Source organism: Catharus ustulatus, chromosome 1, assembly GCF_009819885.2.
Source record: "Catharus ustulatus isolate bCatUst1 chromosome 1, bCatUst1.pri.v2, whole genome shotgun sequence".
Classification (NCBI taxonomy): Eukaryota; Metazoa; Chordata; class Aves; order Passeriformes; family Turdidae; genus Catharus; species Catharus ustulatus.
In genome coordinates, this window is record NC_046221.1 from 34,498,754 (window position 1) to 34,526,247 (window position 27,494).

The window sequence follows — 27,494 nt, forward strand, 5'->3', positions numbered from 1 at the left end:
TAAATGAGGCAACAGGACACTCAACACCCATGGTGCAGTGAAAAACTTTATTAAGTAAACCAGATAGAGATGGCAGATGTAACCATGTGAAGTCTGTTTACTGTAGGGTACCTCATAAAGTACTGCAACTTGAAACCTGCTGCACAGCTACTAGAACTCCATCAGCCACTCCTTTTCACACAAGAATGCCCCAAAACGAACCAAACAAGGGGGAAGAGTGCTAGTAATAACAATTTTCTAGGACTTTCCCCCAGTCATCCTTTTTCATACAGTGAAGAAACATGGGAGGTCACACAAGCTAGTTTGTGACTACGAGGTGCCCACTGTTGACCTAGTATGCTCATAGCACTCTCTCAGGCAAGTCATACAGCTATTTATACACTGTTGATTTTACTGCTGATAAACAAACCAGTTCTTCCTCCATTAACTGGAGTAACTCCTGACAAAATTTTTATGCAACACAAACCAACAGCAGCTGCAAAGCAAAACATGACTGTTAAAAGAGACAGTACTTCCGGCAAAACGGATCATGATTACCCAGGCAAACCCTTCCATATAACACTTGCTATACACTCCTAGACACACTGAAAATATGGCTGAAGAGAAACAGCCATCTCTCCTAAATGGATAAGAAGTAACAGCACTACTATGGGGTTTCACTTGCATCACACACTGCTTCAGAAAACCAACTGAAACACTAATCTACAGGAATGTACAGCTCCAGTATGGTCCCAGCAAGTTATCCTCTACCAATGAGGTCAAGCTGCCAACACAAACTCAGCTGACAACTGTTTGAAAATTCAGATCCATTTCTGGGGCTTGGGTTTTCTTCCTCAGAAGTGGTATCATTCCATCACCAAGAGATCAAGTACATTCATCACCAAACTAAAGATTAGAGTCTTTCCTACACAAAACAGAGTTCAAGTTACAGTATTTACAGCAATTGTTCACATTTTCTTGAATGTTTTTTAGCACCTACAACAGAAGTGAATAAAATTCAACTTTCATTTTACATAACGTGAAGTCAGAGTGGCCAGAACCCTACTATTGACCTATTTTCACTATCACTTTATAAATACAAGTCATACCCAGTTTTTGGGTGTTCTTTGGCTCACATACCAGTTATCAACAAGTTATGTTGTTTTCCTTTCTTCCCTCCATTTGCTGCACAAAGTGTTCACTGGGGGAAAGCTGGACCTAGTACTGGCAACCTGATCCTCATCTGCTAGAACCTGGAAACACTGTAATGTTACACTTAAAGTCTGTAGTGAAAAAATTCCACTTGACAGAAAGTAAGAATCCATTGTCTACAAATTGATGACCACTAACTGACCACACAATAGTGTTTTTATTTGAAGTTGCTAACTTTCAGTATCAGGTTGATTCAAAACTGTGACTTCTCTTCATCAGTAAACTTTGTTGACTGTCATGTGCCTTAACTTTTAAGACCACACCAAGAGAAAAGTAATGAAAGTTCAATACCAGGACATCAGGAAACTTAAATACACCAGGTTTTCAAGACTAAATATTCAGCATGACTTCATTCTTTCACAGCACTGATCCCCTATATGCTCCCTTCCCCCACTGCCAGCAGATCAAAATGAGAACATCCTCATTATGGAAAATACTCAATTCAAGTAAATTTTAAACCCTGTTGCTAAACTACTGAAATAGTACTTTAAACAGAAAAATAATTACAGCCCTTTGAAGTGGTTTTGTTAGTTTTTTAAATGGTGTATGAATGTGGACTTGGCAACTGCAAAGAAAAAACTTTCATCAACTACGTCTAAGTTATAGGAAAGAAGGCAAATTCCTTATGATCTCGTCATTCTGTTGGAAAGAAGAAAGTAAAGCAGATTTGTGCGTCTTCATTTTCTGCTTCCGTTGCAGCCCACTGGTTACCTATGCAAGTATTTCAAAGTTTAACTTAAGAAACAGAAAAAATTGTATGTGAATCCTTGAACAGTATTATAAAGGTTAAAGACAATGATTCTGCCAAAGCGTATAAATTTCAAGTTCTGAATAAACCATGCATGAAGATAAGTGGTTAAAACAGTATAACCTCAAGATACCTTCCCTTAAATATACTCCCAACTGAAGCTTTCCCAAGCTCACACTTGGTGTTTGTTTTAATGTTTTTGTTTTGTTTTGGCATTTTTTGTTTTGGCATTTTTCTTTCACCCCTAGATGCCACCTATGGGTAATACAGTTTTGTACAGCAGGAATCTACCTTCTAGTCAGTCTGTCTTGTCGTCACACTAAAAGCTCTTTAAAAGAGACAAGGATAAAGCTCTTGTCCTACTGCAATCTGATAAGCTGACTTAGATCATAGTTTCATTAACCAGAAAGTATGAGGTAATATGAAACACAGCCAAAAAAAAGCTACTTTTAAGCACTTGTGTCCAACAGCAAAGACATCAGCACTTTAAATTTGTAGCACTGTTTCTCCCAAAAGAGAGCAGTTGCCCAAGGTCAGAGAAACAAGTTCCATGAATACACTTGTCAAACTGATTCTGTTTTAAATTCACCTCAAAATGGAATGTTTCAAATCATGAAAGGGTCTAAACATAAACATTATTTAATGTTAGATACACACTAAGTTTTTATTAAGCATTACACTAGAACTATTTTGGTATAAAAATACTTTATTTTAAAGCTATGAAAGTTATAAATATATGTAGTTAAACTTTCTACTCACAGAATGTTTGCTATTTTAACATTAATGATTTGTTTCTCCTAACGAATCTGAATTTTATTCGAAAGGTTTACAAGACATTTTTACTATAATTTAAAAAACCCATCGTTACAGGGAGCTGTACTAATTGTGATGTTTTATCAGTATTCATTTAACCTCTAGATTTTTAATGAAGGCAGCAAAAACAACTATTTTCTGATGATACAGAATTTCTTATTTCTTGAAGCGTTTCTGTGGTTGACCACTTCTTCATTAGTTACCTGCAGCATGGCACCTTCCTGCCAAAGAAAAAAAAAGTGTATCTGAAGATGTTTATCACATATGTCTAAACCAAATTACCAATAGGGGAACTTCAGCCATTTTCAAAAAAAAAAGTATAAGCAGTTCACTGGTGTGTCTAACACAAAAGGAACAGGACTTTTGTTAGCTGAGTCCACGTTCTTCAATAGGTAGCCTTTTAGAGGCAATGAACTTTGAAATTATGGCATTTTTTGTTGCCTTTTTTTTTTGATAGGTTTTGTTGATTTTAATTTTAAAACCAAATCTAGTAGAGTATGCCACCCTTACTCTGAATAACTCATTCATTACTTGATAAATTTCCATCAATTTGAGGTGCAAACATTCAATGCAGTGAGAGTAAGGCTGAATAAATTTGGCACTAAGGTTTGTTAGCTGCAAGAACTATAAAAAATGGTATAAACCTCAACATTTCTAGCCAAATTCCAATTTACATGAATACATTGTACACTTATGAAATACCACCTGCAGTTTCTTTTGAAGGTTTCACTTCCCCTCCTAAAGAACTGCTTATGCAGTTGTTAAAAGAATGGACGACACATTCCTTCACAGAGGCAGATGTATTCTGTGGTGCAATTTTTCCTTACACGTAAACAGTCTACAGTTACTTGGGAACCTTCAGGATGAAATGTGTTATATAGAATAGATTACAGCAGACAAGACACATAACAACATAGTCATTTTCAACAGCACAGAACTACCTTCATTGCATTACCTTGCAACCACCATAATGCATAGACTCCCAAGAAAAAAGAAAATGTTGCAGGATGCAAAAATAAAGTTGTATGATTTAATTAACTTGTGACCTACCATTTTAACTACCAACACCAGGGATGGAACCCTTGTAAAGCTTTACTAATGGACACTTGCAGGTCTCATTTGTTCAACTGTAGCAGTGTACAGTGGCAGCAGTCTATGCTTGTCCAGGGTTCATATCATAGCTAGATTCCAGTAGGAAAAAAATATGTTAAGTAGCTGAAATTAACAATTTTTTTTGTAAAAGAATTTAATAATACAAGAAAACAGGATTCACAAGTTTCTTTTCAATTTGTAATTGTTAATTCATTGCTATGTTAAACTACATAACGATAATCACTATACTGAAAGAATACTGTCATACATTATTAGTTTCTTTGTTTTGAAACATTAAGAAAGGAAAAGTAAATAAGATCTTACCTAAAGAAGTTTAACTGAAGCTTAGAACTATTTTGCTCTACACCCTCAGCCTTCGTTGCCATCCTTATAAACAATCTACCGTAGTTAAAGCTTTGCAGAGATACAGCACAGCTTTTTAAGACTGGCTGAACTTTTAGTGACGTTTTCAAGAGTTCTCTTGTACTAGACCTGCGTCCCTGGAAGAGTACCTTGCTGGGGGTTTTTCCTTTCCTTGCCATTGAAGAAGCAGCATCTAAAAAATCTAGAAAGGTGTTTCTCCTTGCAGAGATACCCCTTAAGTTACCTAGATATTTTAAACCTGGTAATTTACAGACAACATACTTTTTCTCACCAGCATTAAATTTTACACATACAACAATAGCTTTGTATTATTTGTGGGACCTTATACTACCCACTCCTTGCCTTATTTTACAGTATTAAAAAAAAAATCTAAAATTACACAATATTTCCTTTAGAATTATTTTATTAAAATCATAAATGTACAACAGCTTCTTAACTCTACACACGCACTTAAATTTTTAAAAGGAAAACGTTATGTCTTATTACACCATGATCCTGGCTAAAAGCTTTTCAAAACTTTGAGAAAAATCTTAAAAAAGGTTTCACATGTCACCTGAAACTTACAAATTTAACATTATCAAAGGAATGCTTCTACACTTACAAAGACCACTAGAAAGAAACAACAATTAAAAAGCTAAGAAACTGTCTCAAAGGCATTTTTACAATCCTTCCTCCACAGTAAGGTAATGTTATTAAATAATCCAAATCCATTCACAAAATGGCTCTCTGCATCTGCTCTGGTGTCTTCTGCCATACCACTGCATATTTATGCATGACTGAGATAAGTGTTTCCTTAACATTGTTATTTCGATAACCTGAAGCTGTTCTGTTACCTCTGGGCTCTCATCCTCTCCTATTTATACAGTGAAGCCTGTTTCAACAGAAGTAAAGAGTAAAAAAATAGGTTATGAAATTATTCATCTAACCATTTTTTAAAGGAAAGATAATATCCTAAAAAGCTTTTAACTCCTGCAGCTACTCTCAAGAATCACTGCAATTTTAACACTTAAAAACATACTTACCCATGGCATGCTTGAAGAAACTCAGTAACGGCTCCTCCCTCCATATCCACCACTTCCTCCACTGCCCCCTGGACCATAGTTTCCTGCAGTTGCAGAACAAGAAACAGAATGGTCCCATCAGTCCATTTTTTAATCTAACAGAGTTTTTGACTGAAACAATCAATCAAAGCTTGACTGTATGAAGAGTAACATCTGCTTTACTTCCACTGATAGCATATGCAACAAAAGATTTCTAACATTTCACTGTATTCCTCCAAAGAACCTCCAAAGACTGCCACAGGAAGCAACTACATGCTGAAATCTTAGATTTAACAGTGCTGTATGCAATTTGATGCACTGTGCTGTCTTGAGCCTGTGACGGTGGAATTTGCTTGCAGGCTAAAACTTAGAAGAAAGGGCTTCATGTTTCTGTTTCCACTTCACTTCACAAGTCTGATATTCCATATTAAGTAACATTTAGACAACAAAAAGCAGAAAGCATCAGAAAAAAAGATGTGAGAGGATAAAAAGGAATCACAGCAAATATGCTGGAAATTAAGCAACTAGACTCTCCACAAATAATGTGAGCTGACAGCAAAGAAAATTAAATAAAATCTTTAAACTCAAAATTGCAAAACACTGTGGAAAAAGTTAGTACATTTTATCTGTTTCAAAAGAGTAAAAATAGCTTTCCCTGAGATGAGCTTTACAATCCCAAGATGAGACACTGAAGCAACATGCAGAAAGAACAGAGGCACTGCAGTGCATCCATTGCAGAAGTTATGCAATTTCTACCTATCCATCTCAGAATCATATAGAACAATCTGGGTTGGAACAGACCTTTCAAGGTCGTCTCTTTCCATGGGCAGGGTTGTGTGTCACTAGACCAGGATGCTCAAAGCCCCATCTAACCCTGCCTTGAACAGTGCCAGCAATGGGGCACTCACACCACCTCTGAGCAACCTGTTCCAGTGCTTCAGCATCCCACAGTAATTTTCTTCCTAATATCTAATCTCAGTCTACCGTTTTCTTAGCTCAAAATAGTTACCCCATGTCTTCTATTTCCCCCAAATTGCTAGAAGTCCACCCACTCCAGCTACAAGGAAATACACAGGACAGATACAATACCTCCACCATATGGTCCCCCCATGTTCCTGCTGCCACCAAAATTTCCACTCTTCATCGGACCGTAATTTGAAGGTTGTTGGTTGTAGTTGCCAAAATCATTATAGTTTCCACTTCCATAATTGCCTGCATTAGCAACACAGAAGTGGAGAAATACCTAGATGAACTAAAATGGCTACAACACTCAAAGATACCCCATTATAAAAATTTTAAGTACAGAATCACACATGCATTCCAACAGTGCATGCACCGAACATTGTTTCCATTCTATTTCATACTTCTTGGAGAATTTACAAACACCCCTCCCCCCAGCCTCAAAAGACTTGCAGTATTTTGGAACTGAAATGCTTGAACATTTCAAGACAAAATGTTACCTCCTCCATAGTTGTCATAACCTCCTCCATAGCCCCCACCCTGGTTTCCATATCCAGGTCCTCCTCCACCATAACCTCCTCTTCCTCCTCCATAACCAGGACTGCCACCAAAGTTGCCACCTGTGAGAACATAATCCTTTTAAATTAATTTTTCCATACAGAATGCACTCAAATTATACACATGGATATTTTTCCTGTTTAGAAGGAGAAAAATAAATGTAGTTTTGTAAAGCAATTTCTATGAACAGTATTTTTTAAAGCATATACCAACTCCCATCCTAACTGAACCATGACCAAACCACACCAATCAGACTGCCAAAAGACCTCAACTGAAAGGTTTAATTAAAACCTTCATTTCCAGGAAATTTAAGACCCACTCCTATCCTAAAGAAAAGAATGGTTGTCCCAGAGAAGATCATACAATTTGCCATATGGAAATTAGATATAAGCCAACAACCATGTACACTTCTTAAAGCCAACAAAATGGCTCATGTAATTCAGGTACAATTTTATATATATGGATATAAATATGGAAATGTTTCTTAATGAGACAAAAAAAAAATCATCACCACAACAGAAAACTAACCTCCAGGTCCTCCGCCATATCCATTATATCCATCACCAAATCCGCGGCCACTTCCATATCCATCTATCAGGAGAAAAAACCCAAAGGATTTCAATTTACCTGTAGCAAACTAGTCAAATTCTCAAACCCTTATGACCTTAAGAAGTAAATCTGAGAAATTATCCATTAAGAACATGTACAATTAACTTCAGAAAAGTGAAACTGAAACATCCAATCACCACTCGACTTTTTTCCCTTTCTTGCATTTGTACAATACCCGCTTTTAAAAGATCAGGCAAGTGCTGCATACAATCAGAGAAATCTCTGACCTTCTTAGCAAACAGTTTAGGTTACTTTTGGCTTTTAGTAACAGCTAAAAAAAACCCAACCAAAAAAGCACAACCAAAACAAAACAAAAAAACCCCAAAAAACAAACAAACAAAAAAACCCAACCCCCCCAAAAAACAAAACAAACTTCACTTGCAAATTACTTTTCCCAAAAATTCTCTCAACTGCTACAGCTGCATTTAAGTTAAGCAGCACCACAGCATACAAAGTTATGCAGAACAACAGTGTTAATAAGGTAAAAAATGTAAATGCTACAAACATGCCTGTCTTACCAGCTCCCCCTCTGAAATTGCTGCCAGGTCCTGGACCAAAGTTGCCGCCACCTCCACGAGCATCACCAAAACCAAAGTTCCCTGTATCAGTTTAACATTTTTAAAAAGTGAGATTGTGTAAAGTGAACACCAAAATCAACCACAAACCATTAACCTAACCATTACTTGTACATACCTCCTCTCCCACTCCTAGAATTTTGAACCTCCTGCATTTCCTGCCTAGAGAGAGCTTTCCTTACTTCTGCGTTATGGCCATTGATGGTGTGGTACTTCTGCACTGTAACCATATCAAATAAGAGGCTATCAGCATTTAACTGGCAACAAGTCAGAATATCAGACTTCCAATCCAAACACAGTCTGAATCATATAAAAGAACACTAAACACCATATGCTTTTTAAACAAGGATGTCAGAACTTATTTGAAATACATGTCCCCACACAATTCAGCAACTGATGATGTAAACATATACACAGGCACGTAACTAATCCCACTATTTCTGTAAGTTTAGCTTTACACAACCACGGAGGCTGCAAGAATACTATCCAAGCAAAGAGTGAAATTACTTACATACAATTTTATCCACAGGATCATGGTCATCAAATGTAACAAATCCAAACCCTCTCTTTTTACCAGACTGTCTGTCAGTAATGATTTCAATAGTGTCAATTTTTCCATATTCCTCGAAGTAGTCACGAAGGTGGTGCTCTTCAGTGTCCTCTTTAATACCACCAACAAATAATTTTTTCACAGTAACATGAGCACCAGGTTTTCCAGATTCCTGTTAAAATAACTCTTCTAATTAGCACAAAAAAAACCCCCAATTTCACAAAGCACTATTTTACCAGGATTTCAGGAATAGAATTCAGATAAACTAGGATTTTTTAAGCACTACGGTACAGCCCTTTAACGAGGCGTGACCTTGCAATCTCATTTAGGGGCCCTTCTGAGAGGAAAGTAACAGGGTTACCTGGCGGTTTTTCCTCCCCCTTATGTCAAAGCCTTAAAAGCACTGAAAAACGATACAGATCAACTGTTTGAAAGAACTGCAAGTACTTAGTAAGTTAGAGCATGATTTCTGTAATTGTTTAAATGAAGGTGCATCGGCTTCTTCTGCCCAATTCCCCAAGAGCAGTGAACCCACATTCCACTTGTATGAAGGTCCTTCAACCTCAGCAAATTGACCTACGCATTTTAACCCCATTAAAAATAGTACACACACATGCTGCTGTAATTACCTTTTTCCAAATACTAACCAACCCTGCATTCTCCAGAAAATTGAAAGAAAATTGGGATAGCTAACAGGGGTACTAGTGATTACAATTTCCATTTCCCCATACCTTTGGGATGGCTCATTCAAATCCAGCTCATCAGTCCAAATATATTAACCACTTTAGACTAATCTTAATCTGGTAAACCCTCCCAAGAGCTCCCATGGGGTGAATGGAACTTGTCTTATAATCCACCCTTGCTCCTCAATACCGCTGTGCCACAGTAACCTGGCTTACAGGTTCACCTTCTTCCTGTACACATAACCCTAATTTGTATCCTGAAGTGGAAATCAAGTATGCCTGGAGCTAAAATCAGCACAAGTCCACAGATGATTCTGTACATTGTCACTGGAAGTTTCCCCACTACATTCTCTGTTTTAATGTACCTTTTAGAAATACCCCAAAACCATCTTGGAATAGTCAGAAAGACTGTCAGAAGCTTATTAATTTGAAGCTTGTAACATGAACTATGTCAGTGAAGAGTTAATTTGGAATTTGCATTAATATTCAGCATAACAGTTTTCAGACCCCAGACGTGTCCCTTGCAGACATGTTTCCACAAGTAGAACAACACTGCAATTTACTGTAATAATCTACATTTACGTAAGAGACCAAAAGTGTGGGAAATAGTGCCCCAACTACAGGTTTGTAACCAGGTAATTTAAACCCACACAATTTCAAACAAGAACAAAGCCTGTCTGACCAAAACAGGTATTTTTCAAAGCATAAGAAGCATTTGCTTTCAAAGCCATACTCACCTCTCTAGCCACAGCTCTCTTAGGCTCAACCACCCTTCCATCAATCGTGTGAGGTCTTGCAGCCATAGCTGCATCAACTTCAGCCATAGAAGAGAATGTTACAAAACCAAACCCCCTTGATCTTTTGCTTGCGGGATCCCTCATTACCTAAAACCAATAAAGACATTTAAACTATTTGTATCTGTCTCACTTTAAGCTTTTTGCTATCAGTATTTAGAGTAAGTGCAGAAGCTTATTTATATTTTCCTTTATTTGATTTCAAAACACAGTTATTGTAAAGCAGCAGACTGTTGATTTAATACATGAATGACACTGCATGGGATCGAAGAAATTCAAACCACTGTTGTCCTCCAAAACTCAGAAATGCTGTTAGATCAGTGAGGTGCATTTGTATTTATGTTCGTTTTTGCAAAAAAAAATCATACACATAATGTCTTTCAAGGTTCATGAAGACCACAGACATTAATTCTGTGTTATGATTTACTACTCCCAAGACAACTCTAACCAGAGCCACCATCCCTGTCAGTCTTTCAAAGACACACACAAACACTGTGCTTGCCGACATGGTTTAGTGATGAACTTGTCAGTGCTGGGTTAGCACTCAATGACCTAAATGGTTTCTTCCTACCTTAATGACTCTATGAAAACATCACAGAGGAAACATCCTCTTCCCAGCTTTATTGAGGCTGCTTACTACTTACCACAATACCAGCTTTTGGCCAAATGTTACCAACCACACAAATGCAATAGTGCTCTGTGTAAGCACTTCCTAATGCAAGTCAGCCAATGACAGCAAAGTTGAACTGTTGAAATGAGTGGTTAGAGATAACTTTGCAGAAAACAGAGAACGCTCCCTAACTCTAACAAGTCTGCAAGAGAACAATGCATGCAATGGACTGAACTGTGTATAAACCAACCAACTCTACCATTAAAATGATGCCTAGAGGAGCTGGAAGAGAGGTTACACAGAGTTAAGGGGAATAAAATGGGTATTTATTGAGAGCCCTTCAAAGGCCACACCCTGGCAGTACCAGTGCCACAGCTGTAGCCCCTGCCTGGATGGCTCCAAGATGGAAGCAAAAGAGGGCTTGGTCACAAGATCACACAGCTTTATACATTTCAGTCCGTTTGCATGCAAGCATCAACCGTCCAATTAACAGTGTCAAATCGTGAGGTTTCACCCTTCTTGCTTGCTGGCCCACCCTCCTCTTTTCACGTTGTTTATGCTTATGGCCTCAAGTCTGAAGAAACTGTCCTTGAGTCCCCAGCTGGAATAGGACTGCTTTGTCTTCATCGCCCAGACATAAGGGAAAAGCACCCTCAAGCAGAACAGAAAAACTTAAAACTCAAGGCATCAGTTCAATGCCATTGCTATGTATTGGTATGCTACACTTACCACACAGTCTGTAAGCTTTCCCCATTGCTCATAGTAACTCCTCAAGCTTTCTTCTGTGGTTTCAAAGCTTAAGCCGCCAATAAACAGTTTGCGGAACTGCTCCTTTTCCCTCTGCCACAGAAAAAGAGATTACATTAATATAACTTAAAACATCTCTTCTGCATTAGCAAACCAGACACTAAAATTTTCCTAAATGTCAAAGACTTCAGTAAGACTTATTTTCAAAATGAGACCCAGTTCTTGTAAAAGTTCTACCCCTATTAAGGAAATTAAGTGATTTATTCAATTCTGCAAGTTCACTTTTACAATACAAATTCTTTTTAGTCCTTATTCCTGTCTCTCCCTCTATATATCAAAAACAAGGGACCACAGTTGAAAATTTTCAGAATATTCCTCTCAAAGACCCACGTAAGATGTTTTTTAAAGAAAATCAAAACTTCGGGATTTGTTTTTATTATAGAAAATATGAATTAATTTATACTCTCCAAGTCTATCCCAGGTAACATTCATTTCTAAAAACCATTCTGGTTTAAACTGTTTTACATTAATACTACAGTATTACTTATCCAAGGCATTGTAAGTAAAAATAAATACATCCAACTATGTTCTGTAACAGGTTAATAATTAATATTTTCTACATAATTACTAAAGCAAATGAAAGTCAAGCATCTGCAAAATTTATCTGGGATCCCACACCATTGGAATTAGCAACAAATCTCTACACCCTCAACAGGAGCAGTATTAAACTAACTCCCTCTAAAGTAGAAATGTGAATAATACATATTCACATCCACCAGTATCATGCTTTTAGTATGACTTATTTCCTTGCAGAAAAAATATCACTGCACTTGTTCAGCAGAGATCTCTTATGAAATGACAAGTGCATTAATAAAAAACCCCACACAAATCCAACAAAGAACAGGACCAGTAATACGGTATGGCATTTACTTTTTCATATTTTGTGGTAAACTAAAGCAGAAAGGACAACCTTCCAACTTCTACCGGTTCAAAACACTTTTATAGTAACTTTTTCTACAAATCAGGCCTTGTAATTGCCAGTTTCTACAGAGAAAAGTATCACCAGATCAGTTTGTACATGCAAAGATTTCATACCAAACAATTTTTAAAATGCACTAAGTAGTAGTCCACTTCCACAAATTTATTATTTTGGAATGCTGTTTTTAAGAGAACTGTCCTGCTAGGGACAAGAGAACTCATTAACTAACTTTAAAAATTAAGAAAATCTGCTTGGGTGTTTGTGTGTTTTCTTTAGTGTGTTGGTTGCTTTTTATACAACTCAAACATTGCAGTTAGTTTGCATGTAAACTAACACATCCAAAGCAGGCCTGGATCCAGATGCATATAACACAAGACAATCACTGTAGGCAGTAACAAACCAGGTTTTATTTTCAAAATACACCTCCATATTACCAGCTTGACATACTGCAGTTCTGACAAGAAGTCCAAGTTTCTCTTGAAAATATTTGGAGTCAGCTGGTGGAGTTAGTTTAATTTTTTTTTTTCTTCTAGAAACACAAAGAAAGCTAGTACTGTCTCCTCCTTGCACAGACAGGCAAAATAAGACGAGTATTCAAAAGCAGCAGACACATGTTTTAAGTAATTTCCTTTCACCTCACTGCATAGAAGAACAAACGAAAGAACGCTGCATACCAGACCAGTAGTTAAAAAAGTAATATTTTCATAATGTCATACTATTATTTATTAATTTTGTACAGGAAGGCAAAGAAATATTTTAAAGCAACAATATTACGACAATAAAAATCCTCCCTTCTGCTGCTTGAGAATTAGGGACCGCTTGCTTACAGTTTCAGAGACCTAGATAAGACATTTTTCCTATTTAATCAACTGCCATGCATTTAATAATGAATATTATTATAAAAATATGAGACTCAAGTAAACGTAATAGGCGGGTAGGGTATTTCCAATATGCGTTATGTTTACACTGACAATAGATATAAATCTGTAAATAGAATTCAAGGGAAGAATGGAATCTATCACCTGTAACAGTGATAGAAATACAGCATACGTAACTAACAGACACTGAACAGAATAGTAATGAGTTTTACACATGTATTTAGGGTCATGCCCTACCCAGAACAACACATCTAGGCATCACACATGTCAGAAAACAGCAGTAACGAAATTCATTAGCAGTTCTTTAATGAAAACCACTGTGCAAAACCAGCACACACACACACTGCTCCACTAACACGCAGACAATCTCTAGATGTGGAGAAGTTGTCTTAAATGAGCCAGTTTCAAGAATCTCTGGTTAGCCTAACACTAACCACCCCCCAGAGTCCAGAGAGTTCTGCCCATGTAAAGTTTGTGCTGAAGATATAAAATCTGCAATAACTATCATCATTCCAGTAGCTCTTCGAATCCTGAGAAAATACTCTTTTGGTAAAGACACCTCATTTATACGAGGGGCCACAATATAGAAGTTGGAGATAACCCCTTTGTCAAGATTTCTACAGTACAGCCCGTGGCAGGAACCAAGTGTCAGAAGAAATTTTCACAACTTCTGCAGGATCTTCATCTGTGTGTATTTTAAACTTTCCTTCACAGGCTAAAAGCAACTTGAAAGGACTCGAAAACGCACAGCCTTGACTGAAAAATTAAACAGCAGAGCAAGGAAAGGCGTTTTATATAGCAGTAACGTGCGCACGCACACACAATTCAAGCTAACGGAATTAAGAATTCGGGTAACAAAAATGTTTAACAGAGATAAGCGACGGGGATCCCCGAACTCCAGGGCTCTGCAATCCCTCAGCGGCTGTTCGCCCGCCGCCTGTGGCCGGGGGACGCAGAGGCCGGGCCGGCTCCGCCATGTGGCGGCAGTGGGAACACCGCGGCCCCGCGCCGGGCGGGGAAAATGGCGCCCGGGAGCAGCCGCCGCCTCCAGGGAGAGCGCGCTCCTCACACTGCTCCTAACGTGCACCTAGACACACGGTACTAAGACCTCTCAGGCGCTCCTTCTCGCTCCCGTGCATACCAGACGACTACAGCTGGCCCGCGCCCTGCCCGCCCTGCCTCAGCGATCCCCACTGCCCCTCGCAGCCGCGAGTCTCGGCCAGGCCGCCATTTTACCCCTCCCCCTCGCCACCGCCATTACCCGCAGCGCCGCCTCGGCCTCTCCGCGCCTCGCGGGGCCAAGACGGCCCGCGGAGCTCCGACTCCCCCTCCTCCGACGACACCTCAGCAGCAGCGCAGCTAATAGTCATGGCCAAGGGCTCAAGAAACGCGCTGTCCGCCATGCGCGGTTACCGCAGCTTCCGCCGCCTCGCCCGGCTGCGCGCCAGCCCCAGTCGCCGCTTCCAGAACCTTCCTCTGCGCAAAGATATCCAGCATCCGCCCCGCGTTGCTACCCGGCAGCAGCGCCCGGACTTGCGCGGACGACTCAAGCTTGCTTGTAATTCCCAGCCCCGAAAATATTCACTCTGCACAAGCAAACGCGTATCCCTGCTTAAAAGCAAACTCTAAATCTTCCCATTCCACGTACCATGTTCTTCATGGTTTACGTATTCCTGGTCGAGAGTACCGTACAACCGGTCTGTAATGGCTGCCTGAGCTGTTACGTAATTTGAAATTCAGCTCCGCGTAGTGTTAGCGCCCTCCTATTCCAGCCCGGGCTCGTTTCCGAGATTTAATTAATTAAAAAAAAAAAAAAAAAAGTATCTGGAGCCTAAATATCTCCAAAGGGGCTACAGCTCTGAATAACGCCCCTACGTGTTTTTATCGTGTAATGAAAAGTCATCGACTCCGTTAGTAATGGCCGTCTCCGAAATGAGCCGAAGGAGCTGTCCTCGTCGAGCTTATCCACTTCGACAGCCGCCGGAAAAAGCCGAACCAGGAATGGCAGCCCATTCGGCTCGCTTCGGTAATTTCCGGAATCTGCCGCAGCACACGAAAATGGCGCTCAGCGCCAGCTCGTCAATTTCCGGACAGAAAGACGCAGCAAGCAATCGACTGCTTCAGCCAGCTCGTCAGTTTCCGACAACCGACAGGCTCGCGAGACGTGCCCGAGCGCAGCCGAAGCGGCCTCGAATGCTGCTGGCACCGTATCACTTGTTTTTGTCTGTATTTTACGGAAATTGACTCAAACCTCGGCGTTAGTATTAATCGGAGGCGGCCGCGCATCGGCCCCCGAAACCTCCCCCTGGCCCCCTTCCCCCTCTGCCCGGGCAGGAGGAAGTGAAAACTGCATAGATTTTGGCACAAGTGCGGCACATCGCGGGGTCCCGGCGGAGAGAGGCGGACTTCGCCGCAGCTCGCTCCGCTTTACCCTGCACCGTCGGCCTCGGGTGTGCCGCCCGATCCGCCGCTCTGTTCTCCTCCCCTCCTTCATCCCCTCCCTCCCTTTTTCTCTCTCCGGCGGCCCTGCACGCACCGCGACAAAGGGTGAGTGCTGCCGCCCCGCGCGCGAAAGAAATGGCGCTGGAGCGGCTCCTTTCTTCCCGCCCCCTCTGCTCCCCCTCCCTTTCAGCTTCACCGCGGATCCACCCGCGGATCTCCCGCCCGCAGCAAACCCTCCTCAGCCGACTCCCCCGACCTCTTTTCCCATTTATGAATGAGTTCTCGAGCCCCAGAGCCCGGCTGCTTTCCAACCCCGCTTCGCTTTCCGATCCCGCTTCCCTCCCCCCACCCCTCGCTCACGCCGGGGCCGCCCCGCCGCAACGCGGGAAATGGCCGCACTCCAAGGGGGGTTCCTCCAAACGAGCTTCAAACCCACCCCAGCGCTCCTCGCCCGCCCTCCCCGCGCCCGGGGCCCGCCCGGCCGCACCGGCCGAGGGCCTCGCTCCGCCGCGGCGGGCAGCATCGGCCCGGCGCGCATTCGCAGCCGGCGGCCATGATGGCGGCCGCAGCTCCCGGGATCCGCCAACCCCGTCCGCTCCCCCAGGCTTACCCAGTCGCTTTCCCTGTCGCCGCGAGGCATCTTCCTTCTTTTGGACGCCTGGCGCGGTCCTGCGCTCGCCCCGCGTTGGAGAGACGTCTTGGCCTCCCTCCTGTGCCGGCGGCGACGACGGTCGGAGGTTGTAGCGGCTCGCGCGTAGGCGGCAGCAGCGTCGTGCGCTCTGCCCCGTCACTGCCGCCGGCGCGCAGTGCTCGCCCTGCCCAGCCCAGCCCCGCCAGCCACCGCCGCGCCGCTCCCCGCCCTCCGCCTCCCGCCCGCCCTCTCTCTCCCTCCCTGCCCCCACCCCCCGCCTCAGCCCCCCGCGGATGTCGCTGTTGCTGCTGCCGCCACTCAGTGCGCGCAGGGCGGGAGCCAGGAGGAGACGGGAGACCCAAGCGGCTGGGCACCATTGAAGTCTGTATCCTTCTCTTTCTCTCTCTCCCTCTTTTCTCTCGCTGCAGCCGCCTTCTTTCACCCCACTCACCCTCGAGTCCCCTTCCCTGACTCCCCTTTCCTCTGCGGCTCGCTGCGGGCAGCCGCGGAGAGATGCGGATCGCAGCCCGCCCGCCTCCCCCCACCGCCGCTTCTTCCCCACCCCCGCTTCCTTGGCGGTGGCGGGCGGAGCGGAGCTGTCGGGGGATCGGGGCCTCGACACCCGCACAAGGAGGGAGGGAGGGAGGCCCCCGGAGCCGCGGGCGCCGTCGCCCCGGGGAAGGAGAGCAGCGCCGGGGGCGGGGGCAGCGGCACCCGCGCGGCAGACAAAGCCGGCCCGCCGGCGGGCCCTGCGTGTGCCCGGCCCGGGCGAAACGTGAAGGGGCGGGGGGAAGACGGCGTGGAAGGGGCCCTGTCAGCGGCGGCGGAAGCGGCCCGGGGCCTGCGTCCCTGTTACCTCGCCCGGGGCGGCCCCGCTGGCCTCATGTGCGCCCGCCGCAGGCCCGAGGCGCGGCCGCCCCCAGCAGGCCTCCGCAGGGCTGGCTCTGCTTTCTGGTGGGGGGTTGTTACTGGGTTTGGGGGTGGGGGGTTACCCCTTTTTGCTACTTGTCAAGCGGGGGGACACAAGGCAAGACCTTCGACACTGGCGCCCTGGCCCCGGCCCTTCTCCCACCTCGTCTAGCCCACCGCCCATGGGACTGCCAAAATCCCTCCTCCCGTGTCAGGGGAGGTTTGGGCGGGATTGCCGAGTCCGGGAGGCTTTCTGGCCTTAAAGGACTTTCCTGCCTTACCCAGGCATTAGGGGAATTCTAGCAGTTCTATAGCTCGCTGCGGGGCGGGGACAATACATGCCTATGGAGCTGGTCGGTATGAGAAATGACATGGAAAAGGGGATGGATTGTGTTCAACGTAATTTGCGTAGGTTAAATATGTATTATGTACGTCTTAGCTGAGTTAATATTGTTCTAGGACCTTTACTCTTGCAAACTTGAGAATCAGAAGGCAACGTTATAGTTGCATTAAGATAAATACTTGCTGTTTATAAGAATTTGCTAGTGTATAAGAATAATGGGTGATTCATTACACCACAAATATGTATCTGTTCCCCATCAGATTTGCCATTAATATACCTTAGGTATATCTTCAACTGCTAGAATCGAAACTCCTGTTCTATTTGGTTTAAGGAAATAAGCATCCCTGATGGTCCTCCCCCTTTTCCCTAGAAATATGTCTGTGCTTTTGAAGGCCTTGGGAAAAATTGTTTTTCAACCCTATATACCACCTTGTCAGTGTAATTTATCCTGGCTAGCCTAATGGTGCATTACTGGGTTATGCCGGACAAAGTAGTAACCTACTTTTTGTTCTGGATTTAATCCGTGTAAGAGATGTTGTATGCAATGAATACATGGGGGTTGGAACAAGGACCATGCTTGTCTTGGGATGCCTTTCTTTGAGTAATGCAAACTTCCTTTTAATTGTCATGCATTTTTCTAGTAAAAGCTCTGCAAGTCTGCAATAAAAATGGCCTCCAATAAAACTACATTGGTAAGTTCATGCACACCTAAAGTATATAAGGATTTAATCAACATATTTTTCTTCAAACTTATAACTTGGCATCTCCATTTAAAAGATACATCCACATCTCCCCTCCCCAGCATTATTCTGACCAAAATTTCAGATCCAGAAAGTAAGGCTACTAGAAAGGACATTGTCTTTGGTTTTAATAAATCTGCCATTTCTAAAGAGAAACTAGTTGGGAAAAAAGTATGAATGGACTCTGCAGTATTTCATCTATCTTACAATAGAAAACACTAAGGATTTTTTTTAGCCTCCTTTCAGCATACCATGTAATTCATCCTACATGTAAAAAATAAAGTCCAAATCATGCAGTCATTTAATTTCTCCCAGTATATTTGGAGAGAACTATTTGCCTGACAAAAAGGCAGTCTTTACAGATGAAAAGTAACAATATTGAGAAATGATGTGGCATAATTAAAATGCCTTTTGAAATGATTTTTAACAAATAACAGTTTCTTTGAATTTCATAGGAGCAGAGATTATCAGATGTCAACCCCTCCTGGACCATTTTAATGATGCATTCATGGATCTCAAGTCCTCTAAAGCTTTGCTTGACATTAAAATATGGACTCCTAAGGGCAGTTGGTTGCTGGTTACAGTTCAACTAATAATGATACATAGTTTCCTGAAGGACAGAACCTGTAGAAGTATAATGTGAGATAGGAGGTTGAGATGGGGAAGTAAGCAAAAAATGTATGTGCACAATTCAAAACTTAAATAGCAGAAGAACTGGTTTAGAATACACTCAAAAGGCCTGTTCTTAAATTTACAGAAATGATTATTCAGCTCAAAATATATTCAAAACTTGTATTGACTCCTGGCTTAGAAGTGCAATAGAGTACTTCCTCTGTGTTGTACTGTTTTAAAATATTTCACCAAGGTGAATGTCTAAACTTTCTGTTAGTAATTGATTGTCCACTTTTCCTAATTTGAAGAAAAGGAGTTAGCCATCCTGGGGAGGGTGCTTTGGAGAGAGGAAAAAATCTTACAAATGCAATATTTTTAATCTTTTGATGTTGTTGAGAGTTTTGCTGCATAGGTCAGGAAAATCAGTTATGGTTCCCATGGGAACCATAACTAATTCTGCTTCGTTATATATTTGCATGCAAAACCTAAATATGCTAAGGTGTAGGGTAGTTCTAGAGCTGTAATTCAGATTTTCTTATCTCTTGTAGGTTAAAATTCTACACCTCAGTGTCACATTAGTGTTTTAATCTTGCCCCTGAAAGAAAGAGTGATTATCCGTAGATCTGCATGTCATATGTGGTGTCATGTGACTTATGAATGCAGAAAGAGAAATGAGCTATACGTAAGCCATCAATGGTCAAATGCCCAAGTTACAGCTTACAATGTGCAACCCTAGAGAAGAGAGCTTCAGGGGTCAAGTGGACATTTAGAATGCTTTTAATTAAATCAGGTGTCAAAATTCACTTGTGGGCTGAGATTTGCATGGGCTTGTATAATCCCAGAATGTGCAGGTTTTTAACATGTTCAGTATTTCTGCAGGCTCTGCAATCAAGTGTTATTTTAATAGGCTCAAGAGTTTGAAGAGCAGTGCTGATGCACAAGACCTAATCTCTAATATTTAAAACAGAAGCAGCATACTCTTTATTTTGCTATTTCTTACTGCACTTCAAGAAAAAAATACAGATCCCCATGACATTATTTTTCCTCTGTGGAAGATATTTAAGATACTTAAGTCTTAGAAAGTAAAAAAACAAATTGTTGCTTTGATACAGAAATCCAAAACATTGATCTTTAAGTGACAAGAATTAGTGAAGCCGAAAAGCGTACCAGAAAACAGTCTTCCATTGAATCAAAGAATTTTAGTCCAACGGAGAATACAGATGGAGATGTTCCCCACTTGTAGCCTGCTTGCCTCATCACCAGTAATTATAATGTTATTACTATGGTATAGTGAGTCTGTCTTTTTCTGTGTTGTTGTTTTTCCCTCTGCTACTTTTATTGTTTGTTTATTTTCTTCATATCTACCCCTTTCTATTTTACACTTCCATTTTTTTAAAGAAGCTGCCCTCATAGAAGCCTTGGACATCTTCATGTTGTATTTCCCTTCAATATCAGTCTTGCATTCTTTTTCCTGTGAAGGCAGAAAAAGCCTATATGCTTAAGTTAACACTTTTCAGACATGAATGCTGTGGTCAAAATACACCTGGGATATGCAGGCACTTAAAATCTAATTGGAAGTACATGCTCTGTTCTCTCTTGTATGCTATCAAACCAAAACAATTGCCATGTGAGATATATATACAGAAACCTGCTGTTAAAATGAGAAACTAGAAACTTTTTCTCCTCTTGTTGTTTGAACCTCCAACTTACGGGTTGCTAACCATAAAGAGTAAAGTATTTTGTGGAGGGAGGGAAAAATTAATTATGACAAATAAGGGGTACAAAGACAGGGCTTTGGCAAGAGAATCATCTTCCAGTCTTCACTAAAAGAAGACAGTTTTTGTTCTAACATACATTTTTTTTTTACCTTTCACCACATCAAGACAAAATTCTACTAAGTCTAAAAGTTTGAAAATTTCAAAATTGCAGTATTGTCAAACTAACCACATTAGAGAAGACTAGAGAATGGCTATCAAGCAAATAGATGTGCTTTGTGATATTTGCTTGTCTGTGTTCTGTTGTAGAGGATGTGCTTTAGTAAAGAATTCTGTCCACTTTGATTTAGGGTGCTGCATAACTCTGTTTAAGGAGCTTAATACTTAGTTTATGGCTGCCACTTGACAATTTCTTTAGGAAGTGCAGTCCAAAATGGCAAACAAACTGCTTTTGGTCTGCTAGTTCTCCAGAAATGTGATACAACATGATAGGCTTGTTCCAACGTTTTTAAGATTACAAACAAGGAAATTCTGAAATGTGTCCTTCTACTGCTATTTAATTGTGCCTTATTAAACTGGGAATGCCTTGAGGATGATGTGGATGTAAAATTTGTTTTAAGAACTTAAAGAATATTACCTGAACTATCAAATGTAAACTTTTAAACACTTTAAAAAGTTTTGTAAGTTAGCAAAATTCCATTTATGTGTTAAGTGCTGTATTTAAGTGTAGCAGTCTTAAATTTATGCACCTTTGTGACATTTCTTTGTAAGTTACATGGGTGCATGGCTAAGAATGAGAAGGGACTGTAGTAATGGAATGCTCCTAGCATGTGTCCTCTTAGTTGCGGGTTATTGTTGAGTATTTTGCTTTTTGTAGCAATACATCATAAACTTTCCTGCCATCAGTTTCTCCTTGGTTTGTTTTTTTTTTTTTTTTGGAAAAGGTAGAAACCACCTTTTTTCAGTACCATCCCTTTTCTATTTTATGCATTTTCACAGTTCCCTTATTACTTCTCTTTACTTCTGCCTTGCCCTCTGCCTTTTCACAGGCATAGAGTTAACTTCTAGAAGCTTCCTGATGTTTTGAGCATGTAGAGCTGAGAAATAAATTTTTAAGGGAAGTATAATCACTGAGTATGTGGACAAAAGAAATGTCACCTTTTTAAAAACTGGTGTTGGGTATCTCATTAAGCAACTGAAAAAAACCCCAAAAGATTAACATATTTTGCTCAGGTTACCTGACCACATGCACTAACATGAAAGGAGTCTGAGCTTCTGGCTTTAGTGTTAATAAGCCAGTGAAGTAACTGTAAAGCAAAAAAAAAAAAAATAATAATGTCATTCTGAATTTCTTTTGTAGCACAAAATGGGAAAGAAACAGAATGGCAAAGGTAAAAAAGTTGAAGAGGCAGAGCCTGAAGAATTTGTTGTGGAGAAAGTCCTGGACAGACGTGTTGTAAATGGAAAGGTGGAATACTACTTGAAGTGGAAAGGATTTACAGAGTAAGGAATTTCCTTCTTTTTTTTTTTTTTTTATTTTTCTGATAGAATGATAAAGACCACTGATTTGAAACAACTGTGCAAAAAGGAGATTGGATGATGGGCATCCACTTTAAAGAACCTTGAGGGAAGGACATCCATAAATGCATAGTCAAGAGTGTAAAAATAAAATAGAAGATAATGTAGTTGATTGTTCACACTATATAAAATATTCGAGAACCTTTACCAAGTTCTTAGTGATTGTTCTTTTACCACTGTGATAGAACTTGTGTCCATAGCTGTCAAGGTAAGGTAGACTGACAGTTATCATACATGTAGCAGAATGAATGGTACTTCTGAGTAACAAATCATGCAGGAATGTAAACTGCAGGCAGCTCTGAAGCACATAGTTTGCTTATTACTAATTTTCCTGAACTGTTCTCAAATCAACTGAATTTGCCTGTGGAATGGTTGCCTTCATTAGGCATACTTGAAAGGAATTTTTGATTGTCTTTCCCAGGACTTACGTATGTGTGTGAAAACTTTACAGTAAACTTAAGAAGCTGATTGTTTCAGAAGGAATGTAATTGTGCCTCCTTCCAGTGGCACTCTGTGGCAGCTTGCTTTACCAGCTAAAAGAAGATTATGCACCTTGAGTTTTTGCATAAATGGTTATGTGTGCAGTGATATTTTTGCTGCATACCTCCCAAAGTGAGTGTATTGCAACACTGTGCAGTCTGGCAACCTGAAATGTGTGCATAAACACAAAGCACAATGTGTTTAGTATTTGAGGGTCTGATTTGAACTTGTAATAATATCTTACTGTAATGAAAAATAATTTGTAGGTATCCTGCTGGTGCTGGAGTGCTGTGCCAGTATTTGCATGTGAGATGCATAGTGGTTGTGGGGAACATTCATGGACTATATAAAATTTTAGTTAGCAAAATACATACTCACTGAAACATATGCAGTCCCCAGCTCTGCCTACCTTTGTTCCCTCCTGCAGTCAGTCAACTGAAGGAAGCAGATAGTTCTAGGTATAGTTGTGTTCAGTGCTCAGAGACAACTTCAGAGTGTTCCTCATATCTGAAAACTTATATATACATTACAGACATTACAAACAGCCTAAGTATAAAAATATATATTTCTATAAATATATAGGAATATATAAATAATATATATTTCTATATAATAATGTATATGTGTATAAATATATATATTTATACTTAGGCTGTTTGTAATGACTACTGTAATGTATACAGCAGTACCTGTTCTTTTTAAGTCTTAGTGCTCATATCATATTGCTTGTTTCCATGGACATAGAGGAACCAGGGAAGCAAGTCAGTTTAAATAGACAGGTACATTTTGGTAGGGTGTGGATTGCTTGTTTCAACTCTCATACCCCACTGACAGCACAGGTGTTAATGGAGCTGCTTTTTGTTACTTTCAGGTTAAGAACATTGTTTTTCAGTATTAATAGAGCATCCTTTCAATCATGAGTGCAGTACATGAAGGCTACCAAAGGTGGCAAGATAAACTTCCTTAGGGTTTAACAACCCTACCTAAGATAGTGAGACAAAAATTAAGTTATTTTAAGGGGATCCATGAGGCTAGTTTTACATTTTTCTTCTTTACCTAGTTTTACATAAATTTGTGTATATTTCAGTGCTGACAACACATGGGAACCTGAAGAGAATTTAGATTGTCCAGAGCTAATTGAAGCCTTTCTGAACTCTCAGAAAGCTGGTAAAGAAAAAACAGATGGTGCCAAAAGAAAATCTTTGTCAGATAGTGAATCTGATGATAGTAAATCAAAGAAAAAGCGTGATTCTGTAAGTATACATTCACGTGTTAAGCTTTTGTTTCCCTGCATCTCTCCCCTTCCTCTCCATCCTCCAAAAATCATATTGTGACTTTGATAATAAGGCTGAACACTGATTGTAAAAATTTCAAAGCATCTGGATCTGTGATTTGAAAAGGGTATACGTTCATTGTGCTTAATGAGACTGTCCAAATGGTTAGTGAAGGATGATTGACTGATATGATGGTCAAAAGTTCTTACTTTGTCCCATAACACTTAGTGAATAATTGAAAGTAAGACTGGTCAAGAGTTATTAATTAATGGTATTAAGTGATAGGTTTATATTAGAGCAAAAGATCCACTAATGGAACAAAGATGAAGTTCTGTTTTGCTGCCATATTTAGTATATGATTTTGAATAGGTAAGTGGCAAAGATGGCAAAATGTGAAAACCAAGCAGTTACTTAGACATAATGGTGGAGAAGGAGTAGAAAGTGTGAGTGAAAAAAGCTTACCTTTCCTGAGAGGCCTAGATTTCTCCTTCAGTTTAAATGAGTAAACAACTTGACACATTTCGTGCGGATAAGTACAGAATAATGCACACTGTTCAATAGTAATGCAAAATGTTCAATAATTCTTCTGTAAACTTTTGGAGTAGTGGTTTGAAACCACTGGCACTGCCAATCATTTTCAGGTACCGAAGACATCAGGCAGTTGGATATGTGGTTACTTTCAGAAAGGCTGGAAGACATCAGAAATAATAGTTCATGAATAATAAAAAATATTTTACTTTCTGTATAGAGTCACGTGTTTGGCTTCATCTGGTAAAATAGTGGCCACTGTCTCTAAAAGGGTATTGCCCACCTATAAAGGAGCTAATACAGGAAATAGTTGTGATATTGTTTGTCACCAGTGTGATGTGAGCGAACCAAGAAGAGTGCAGGTGTTCCTCAGGGATGCAGTTTCATTGTTGGGTTAGCCAACCCAAGCCTGTTGTTTTTTCCACTTCCAGGCATGCATTTTTACTTCGCTGCTTTTGTTATTTTTACTGACCATGCTTGCTTGTTTTTCTTCTGAAATAATTTTAGACCATTTGTTTCATCTATCATGTTTTCAGAAATAAATGCTGGAAACATGGATATAAAGCCCTTTATTATTACTCTATCTCTAAATGACTTGGCCTGAAGATTGGTCATGAAAAAATAGTATGTAATTATAGATTTGATGGGGTTTTAAGGCTATATTTTTTTTGTCCTGATACAGAAATACACACATACATATATATACAAAAATTTGTGTCTCTAATACCAAAATAGAACTTTGTCTTTAACTAGATAACCATCTTCTAACTTACTAGGTTGATAAACCAAGAGGGTTTGCAAGGGGTCTTGATCCTGAGCGGATAATTGGGGCTACAGATAGCAGTGGAGAGCTTATGTTCCTCATGAAATGGTAAGTCTTCCATCCACAGTTCTTGTTCATAAAGGGAGGAAAGGCAGCTGCACTTAGGCTAAAGAGACAACTTCATTCCGGAGTAAGACACAGAAGCTGGTGGTCTCCTTGTTAACCTTGTATTCTTAGAAAAACAAGCATTCTAAATTCATTTAGGACTTAATCCCTCTTCCTTCAAAATCCAAAATACCTTTCTGTTCTGTTGGTTCACTTTTACTTTGAAAGGTAATTTCTAATAAAATAGGGAGAAATTGGCATTTGTGTGGAAAAACTGGATCTAGGTAATGCTCTTGCAGAGGGAATGGCAGGCAGAAATCCAACTTTACATGTTTCAATAAGCAGAAGCCAGCTGCTCGATAGCCAGCTGTTTAACCAAATGTAGTGCCAACTGTTCTGCATGCATCAAAGTGAAATTGGAAGCAACTAGGGGAGAAAGCAGAGGTGGAGATGAAGAATAAACAATATGGAGAGGCTTGACATTATGGACTAGTAAGAGAGGAGAGTGATGTGGAGAGTTTGTGTTGTTGGGAGGGTAGGTGGGGACCAGCTTCATTAACTACAGTGTTGGGAGAAGGATTTCTTGCTTTGTGAACAAATGACCCAATGTTCAGAAAACAAGAAATTGAATTAACATTTGCTGAGAGTTAGATTTCTTGAGGTGATGGGATAAGAAGGATAGCTTTCCACAGCCTTTGAGAAGGGCAGATTTTCAGAATGGAGTCAAACTGAGTGATCTCCTGAGATGTTATTTCTCTTGGGATGTGTCTGGACTGCTGAAGATAAGTGCTGTGGGAGATTGTCTTCCTTCTGCCTTGTCAAATTCTCTATAAATTTTATGTGAAACTTAGAAAAGTTGCAAAACAAAGATCATGAATGTTTGAATTTCTGTAGTGATAATTGGCAAAATCAAACGCAAAGGACTTTTTGTTTAGTTCAGTTGCAGTTGATTAGTTTTTCATAATTTGTCTTAGGCAACAAACATAGATATGAGTTTGTATGCACAAAGCTGACTTTTAAAGGCAGCATACACTTTAAAATGGAATCTGAAGCATGTCAGACTGGCAAACTTGGTTTGTTACCCCAAGATACCATCAAGAATAACCATATGAAATACAGGAAGTTACTTATATAAATGTAGTTTGCGTGTGAGTACCAGCTCTTAAGATTGGTCCTGTTGATTTTGAAGTCTTACTTTGAAGCTTTGATTAGTCTTTAAAAGACAAAATTAATCAAGTTTTACTCCTTTCATTATAGACTGCAATATGTGACCTTATAACTGACTCCCTTAGAATGGCATTTTCCTTTCAAACAGAAAAAACATGGGAAGGGAAGAACAATGGAGCTATGAAACCCCATCATTGCTATTAGCATGGAAAGTCTTGGTAGCTTAAGTGAAAGTATACTGGAAACTGATTTCTAGCTGACATTCTTTTCAGAACATAGGACTTATCAAGAGCTGCTAAATGTTTTAAAATACTGATTATTAATTTGCTTAAATCCTGCTCTCTTCTACATCAGGAAAGACTCTGATGAGGCAGATCTGGTGCTGGCCAAAGAAGCTAATGTGAAGTGTCCTCAGATCGTAATCGCTTTTTATGAAGAACGGCTAACTTGGCATTCATGCCCAGAAGACGAAGCACAATAATTGTTTGCGTTGCTTTTTTTATATATAAGAATATTAAAACCCGAAATTTGATTTATTAGCAATGTGAGAAGCATACATTCTAACAAGTTTCAAATTTGATATTTTTTTGAAGTAGTATGTTTTGCATCGACAGCAAGTAAATAAAAGCTTTCTGCAACTTGTTTCATTTATCACAAGAGAGCATTTGATACTACTACTTCCTCCATATTAGGTAAAAGCTTTTATAAAACATTGAACTTCCATAGTTACTACAGACTCATAATGAATGTCTAAACAAACTCACAGATGTTTTGTAGTCTTCTATACTATTGATGTGCATGTATCTTCTTTACCCAAACCTAGCCCTTTAAACCTGTAGGATCATTCTTTTTAGTATTTGGGATCACTTGGTCTTAAAAAGACCAGGTGAAAACTAACTTTGTAGTAATTTGAATGTTATCAGACTGTATATTGTTTACTTTATTGTAAATACTGGTGAGCAGTGGTCAATAAAATAGTTTTATATTCTTCCTTTA

At 40.2% G+C, this 27,494-nt stretch overlaps 2 protein-coding genes across 12 annotated transcripts; one reads left to right on the forward strand and one right to left on the reverse strand.

Annotated features, from left to right (window-relative positions):
* Positions 1-28: 28 nt before the first annotated feature.
* On the reverse strand, positions 29-16,517 carry HNRNPA2B1 (heterogeneous nuclear ribonucleoprotein A2/B1). 7 transcript variants are annotated; one of them, XR_004417022.2, is made up of 12 exons: positions 16,264-16,470; positions 11,337-11,447; positions 9,941-10,087; positions 8,482-8,692; positions 8,089-8,190; positions 7,905-7,994; positions 7,315-7,377; positions 6,729-6,848; positions 6,358-6,480; positions 5,251-5,333; positions 3,803-3,933; positions 29-2,973 (listed from the first exon to the last, which is right to left on the reverse strand). XR_004417022.2 is itself a non-coding variant. In XM_033051745.2 (11 exons), exons 1-10 carry the CDS (start codon positions 16,291-16,293, stop codon positions 5,272-5,274), a joined length of 1,059 nt encoding a protein of 352 aa, XP_032907636.1. In that variant the 5' UTR covers positions 16,294-16,470; the 3' UTR covers positions 29-3,933; positions 5,251-5,271. The 7 variants fall into 7 exon arrangements, 5 of the variants coding, with proteins under 5 accessions (XP_032907636.1, XP_032907647.1, XP_032907628.1 ...); XR_004417023.2 differs by having other exon boundaries at positions 7,914-7,994; positions 16,264-16,468; XM_033051745.2 differs by having other exon boundaries at positions 29-3,933.
* Positions 15,665-27,494, forward strand: CBX3 (chromobox 3). 5 transcript variants are annotated; one of them, XM_033051783.2, is made up of 7 exons: positions 16,538-16,665; positions 18,178-18,228; positions 20,001-20,150; positions 21,964-22,106; positions 23,749-23,914; positions 25,240-25,334; positions 26,853-27,494. In XM_033051783.2, the coding sequence occupies exons 3-7, from the start codon at positions 20,109-20,111 to the stop codon at positions 26,977-26,979; spliced, it is 573 nt and encodes a 190-aa protein (XP_032907674.1). In that variant the 5' UTR covers positions 16,538-16,665; positions 18,178-18,228; positions 20,001-20,108; the 3' UTR covers positions 26,980-27,494. The 5 variants fall into 5 exon arrangements, with proteins under 5 accessions (XP_032907706.1, XP_032907674.1, XP_032907683.1 ...); XM_033051792.2 differs by lacking the exon at positions 18,178-18,228; XM_033051799.2 differs by lacking the exon at positions 20,001-20,150 and having other exon boundaries at positions 16,539-16,665.